General features: G+C 39.2%; 1 protein-coding gene across 1 annotated transcript; it reads right to left on the bottom strand.

Moving 5' to 3' along the window:
• Positions 1 to 2,041: 2,041 nt before the first annotated feature.
• On the bottom strand, positions 2,042 to 3,510 carry LOC135148274 (uncharacterized mitochondrial protein AtMg00810-like). Its single transcript, XM_064082665.1, has one exon. The coding sequence runs from the start codon at positions 3,336 to 3,338 to the stop codon at positions 2,127 to 2,129; it is 1,212 nt and encodes a 403-aa protein (XP_063938735.1). The 5' UTR covers positions 3,339 to 3,510; the 3' UTR covers positions 2,042 to 2,126.
• Between the last annotated feature and the right edge of the window lie 2,582 nt (positions 3,511 to 6,092).

Raw genomic sequence — 6,092 nt, 5'->3', positions numbered from 1 at the left:
CGCGGATTTCAAGTCATACTAGAGCATTTTCTTCATTATTTCGGATAATTCTTCCCACAAATACTGGAATAAGATGAACATCACATTATTTTTGCAATATAAAATTTCATGAACTAATTTAAAAATACAAAGATATATACAATATATGATTCTAAGAAAAGAATTATTTTAACAGATTAAAGATGATTAAAGTATGCTTTCATGTACACTCATCATGACCAATTTATACTTTATCGAAAACTTTATATCTTAGATGAACTCAAAGATCAGAACTCAATCAAAAATCAATTAAGTCCAACATTCAATTAAATCCAAATATGAACAAAAAAAATAAATCCAAAATAAGAAGTAAATATATGATTATGGCTTACCGATTATGCATGAATTGGACACAAATCATCATACACATGATATATCGAAATATATCATAACAATGATTGTTGTCAATGGTGGTGATATAATTTTTAGACTAAAAAAAATGATAAGTTAAGAAGAGAAGAGGGGGCGATAGGTATATAAGGAAGGAGAGGCTGATGCGGAAGGTAGAGTTTCAAGAGGAGATAACAAGGAGAGGAAGGGATAGGTAGAGTTTCAAGCGCAGATAACAAGGAGAGGAAGGTGGAAACGTTTATGGTCGCTCAATATTCCATCATTCAAGCATGTTAATAATGATGATCCATGCCCTTGGTGTCACAGTGGAGTCGAGACTCATACCCATGTGTTGTTCTCTTGTGATTTCGCGAAAACAGTTTGGTTAAATGCAGGCCTGCATCGCTTTGTTCAACACCCAGTTCGAGATACAGTAGTTTCGATGATTTGCAGGGCCTTTGATATTTGCACAAAAGGTCAGTGTGTGTTTATTGGCATGTTGTGTTGGAGTATCTGGCATAGACCGAACAAGTAGGTGTGAGAGAAGATAAATGGATCAGCCTTTGGTGTGAGGGCTGCTGCCACAAATTTGTTCAGAGATTAAAAAGAAGCTCAAGTCCGGCTGGATGGAGGAAAAATACATGGCAGTATAGGTGATCGAATCTGGGAGAAACCAGAGCTGTGGTGGTTAAAGCTTAATATTGATGCTGCAGTTTTCCAGGATGGTCACATTGGTGTTGGGTGTGTTCTTCCTGATGCTCAGGGGCAGTTTGTAGGTGCAAGATGTCAGAAGGTGGCGGGTGCGTGGCTGCCAAGAGAGGCGGAAGCAATTAGTTTGAAAGAAGCATTATCTTGGGTGATAGAACGACGGTATGACCACTGTATTGTTGAGACGGATTCTAAATCACTTGCTATGGCTTGTAATGGGACTCCACGAGAGGCATACTTTGGTACCATAGTAGTTGATTGTATTCAATTTTTAAAGCAATTAAATCCACTGCTAGTTCAGTTTGCTTATCGATCTGCGAATAGTGTGGCGCATGTGTTAGCAAAAGCCGCCTATTCTATGTCAGGTTTAGGGGTGTAGTATGATAACCCACCTGATTTTCTCATTCATGTCCTAGATTATGATATTATCTATTAAAGCAAGTACGTTTATTTAAAAAAACAAGGAGAGGAAGGAAGGGATGATGGTATCAAACTAAGAATGTAGGATATATAGGTTTTTGTTCTAATAAGATGTTACTCCCAAAATTCTCATGGGCCGTGGCCGACCCACAACTGAAGGACCATTAAGATGGGCTCATTTAGTAGATATCACAAGTCACCTCGGTTTACAATTATGTTGGACTGCCCTACATAGATTAATAGATGGGCTCCTAATATGAGAAATTATCAAGCCTTCCCAAGGAGATGGTGGGTGCTAGAAATGATGTGTGTTAAAACTTATGTGTTATGTATATATATACTGATGTGTGTGTGTATATATGTGTATAACAAGTTGAATGAATAGCTTGATAGTAGAAGCAGTAGTGCAGATGTATATTGCTGTGTAAAGCTTAATTAATTACATGAGAAGATGAACATATTTATACAGAAAATAACAGGAAGTGAAGTCTATGCTTTAATGAATGTAGTGAGCTACTCAACCACAATATTGTTCACTGCTCAACTGTAGAGTTTAAGAGCTGGTGTTTCAATCTAGGAGTTGACATTGTGTTAATGTGAACTAGAGACTTTAACACCCCCCCTCGAACTTAAGATGGTTGCAGAACCAACTTGAGTTTGGAAACGTAATTGCGAAAACTGCCAGGAGGTTGAGCTTTTGTAAAGATATCTGCAGTATTATCTGCACTCGTGACACTATGTAAATGAACTGTGCCTTTGGCAACTTGTTGACGAGTGAAATGACAATCGATCTCTATATGTTTAGTGCGCTCATGGAAGACGTCGTTGTGAGCAATGTCTATAGCACTTTTGTTGTCACAGTAAATAGAAGTGGCCGGAGAATGAGTTACACTCATATCTTCGAGTAACCATCGTAGCCAGATTAATTCCTGTGTGGTGTCAGCAAGAGCTCGATATTCAGACTCGGCACTTGATCGAGAAGCAAGAGATTGTTTCTTACTGCGCCAGGAAATAAGAGAGTCGCCAAGAAAGAAACAAAATCCAGTAGTGGAACATCTGGTAGTAGGATCACCGCCCCAATCAGCATCCGAGTAAGCATGTAACTCAAGTGGGGAGTCAAATGAATAATGTAATCCATGAAATATGGTGCCTTTAACATAACGAAGTATGTGAAGGACGGCTGTGAAGTGAGGAGTACGAGGAGCTGCCATGAACTGACTTACAATATGCACTGCATGAGCAATATCTGGACGAGTGACAGTGAGATAAATTAAACTTCCAACCAATTGGCGATACAATGTAGGATTAGAAAGTAATTCACCATCTTTGGCGTTAAGTTTAACCTCATAATCCAGAGGTGTAGAAACAATCTTAGTGTCACTGATTCCAGATTTCAACAAAAGGTCAGATGCATACTTTACTTGTGAGAGAGAGTAACCAGTAGGAACTGAAGTAACCTCAAGACCTAAGAAGTAGCTTAATGAACCGAGATCCTTCATCTCAAATTGCTGACTAAGAAATTGTTTAAGTTCAGAAATTCCCGCACTGTCATCTCCAGTAATGATCATGTCATCGACATATAGAAGAAGTAAAACAATTCCTCGTTCAGATCGTCGAATGAAAAGAGCATGATCATATGGGCTTGAAGAAAATCCCAATTGCTGAACTACTTTGCTGAATTTTTCAAACCAAGCCCGAGGTGCTTGTTTAAGACCATAAAGGGCCTTGTTAAGCTTGAACACTTGATTTGGAGAGTGGGAAAAACCTGGAGGAGGTTTGAGATAAACTTCCTCGTGTAAGTCTCCATTGAGAAATGCGTTCTTGACATCCATTTGCCACATATCCCAGTGTTTTGATGCTCCCACGGCTAGTAAACTTCGAACAGATGTAAGACGGGCAACTGTGCAAAAGTTTCCTCGTAATCAATGCCATATTCTTGAGTAAAGCCTCTAGCAACTAGACGAGCTTTATATCTCTCAATAGTGCCATCAGATTTCGTTTTGATTTTGTAGATCCATCGACAACTCACTGAGGTTTTACCAGGAGGCAAAGTTACCAGATCCCAAGTATGAGTTTTATCTAATGCCTGAAGTTCTTCTTCCATTGCTTTCTGCCAAAGAGGATTAACACTAGCCTCTCTATATGTTTGAGGCTCATGTAATGATTGTATAGCAGAATAAACATGATAATCAGTAAGTCGAACAGAAGGTTTTCTTACTCGAGTAGATCGATGGACAACCTCATCTGAAGGAGGTAGAGTGGAAGGCTCGATATCGGATTCCTCAGACTGAACATCTGTTGAGGGAACATTAGCAGTCGGAAATGGTTGAGTGAGCTCAATTTGAGGATCCCCTGAAAATTCGTTAGAAAATGTCGAACAATCCACATAGTCATCAGCGGGATGTAAATCAACAAAAGGATCTGTAAAATGAGAAATGCTGGTGGAAGTGTCAATTTTAAACTCTGACATAGATGAAAACATTTTGTGTTCCCAAAATATCACATTACGAGAAACTCGTAGACGTTGGGAGATTGGATCCCAACAACGGTATCCCTTTTGACCACTACCATAACCAATAAAGCAACAAAGACGGGCACGTGGCTCAAGTTTTGTTCTTTCATGTGGAGGAAGAAGAACAAAACATGCGGAACCAAAAACCTTAAGAGAATCATATAACGGTGGTTCGCCATATAATTTTTCATAAGGAGACAAGTTATTTGTGACTGGAGAAGGAATCATATTTATTGTATGCACAGCGGTCAATGCAGCTTCCCCCTAAAAGAATTCTGGACAAGAAGAAGAAATGAGAAGAGCTCGAATAGTATCAAGGATATGTCTGTGTTTACGTTCAGCACGACCATTTTGTTGTGAAGTGTAGGGACACGAACTTTGAGAAAGAGTACCATAAGATGCCAAAAATTTTGTAAGTTCTGATTCTTTATATTCTTTTGCATTATCAGCACGAAAGAGTTTGATTTTCTTTGAAAATTGAGTATCAATCATGGTGGCAAAATTTCTATAAGTTTCTTCTAATTCAGATCGATTTTTCAATATATATATCCAAGTGAAACGAGTAAAATCGTCAACAAATATCACATAATATCTCGATCCCCCCATAGTAGGGGTTGGAGATGGACCCCAAATATCAGAATGGATAAGATCAAAAGCAGCATGTGATTTTTCATAGTGAATAGGAAAAGGAAGCATGTGTTGTTTTGCCAATTTGCATGATACACAATCAGTTGTGTCTGTATTTACACTACCTAAATGACCGCTAGATATTAGGTTACGTAAACGAGAAGATGAAGGATGACCTAACCGGGAATGCCAAATACTGGTTGTTGATGAAACTGAACCAACTAGATGAGATGATGACAATTTTGGTGTGGGAAGATGAAGGGATGTGAGCTCAAACAACCTTCCACATCTACGTCCTGTCCCAATTATTTTGTTTGTCTGAGGATCCTGTATATGACAACCAGAAGAAGAAAATATAATGTTAAGACCAAGATCACATAGCTTACCGATGGAAACAAGATTAAGTGTAAGATTAGGAACAAAGTATGTGTTTGGAATGGAAAAAGCTTCCGTAGATACAGTTCCAATCTGTGTCACATTCATTGTAGATCCATCCGCAGTTTGAATGTTTGGAAGACATGGATTTTCCATTGTTGTGATGAACATTGATGGATCATTTGTCATATGATTGCAGCATGCAGAATCTAAATACCAAGAAGTACCTGAAGTGGTGGAAAATCCCGTCAAATGAGATTTGAATTTAGATATAACCTGTCTGAGTAAAGATTCAAGTTCGCTACAAGATGCAACCGATGTCCTGTCTGGTTTTGCAGAATGATGAGAAAACTCCATTAAATGTAACTCTTAAAACTTGTAAGGACTATATTGTAATAGTGAAATAGTCCAGGGGCTGAGATGGAAGTTCACAGAAGCCAGAGGGTAAAATTACAAGACCTGGTAAAGGATGGGTACCAAGATGTAAGTTTACCAAAATAACTACTCCTCAGGTTCACCGCACCAAGATTATTAAATGGGCTGTGTATAATGTGGCCCAAATAAGATAGCTAGGGTGAACAATCAGAAGATTCAGGCCAACGATGAGATGGGCTTGAAGAAAAGACTGCCGAGGAGAGTTCTGGAGGAAACTCTAATGGTGAAGGTTCAGGCGGCAAAGAATCGAGTCCCAAGTCTCGACTTGTTTATGAAAAGCTTCGAGCAGGAGATCACTGGTTTGATTCCGGCAAAAATTGTAAACTTGGAAACGGATTCCAGCGAGTTACGGCCGGATTTCGACTACCTTTTAGAAGCTTATGACGATGAATTCGGGATTCGTCGGAGAAGCCGATTGACAACGAGTTGTTCTGAGTCACAACCTAGTCAACCGAGTTATGGAGATTTGATGTGGCTGGTGTTTCAGATGCCTTTAAGTAGTGTTTGTGTTACCCAGAAATTGGCTTACACCGTCTCTGTCAATCGCTTTAAGGGATCAACTCGAACAACTCGGACGTCGACTCGGACGAGATATGAACTCGGCGCGTTACTGAGTCAACTTAGAGTGAGTTTGCCGAGGAAAGAG

The sequence above is a fragment of the Daucus carota genome, chromosome 8 (assembly GCF_001625215.2).
Source record: "Daucus carota subsp. sativus chromosome 8, DH1 v3.0, whole genome shotgun sequence".
In the NCBI taxonomy this organism is placed as follows: Eukaryota; Viridiplantae; Streptophyta; class Magnoliopsida; order Apiales; family Apiaceae; genus Daucus; species Daucus carota.
This window is presented reverse-complemented; position numbering and strand designations above follow the sequence as displayed.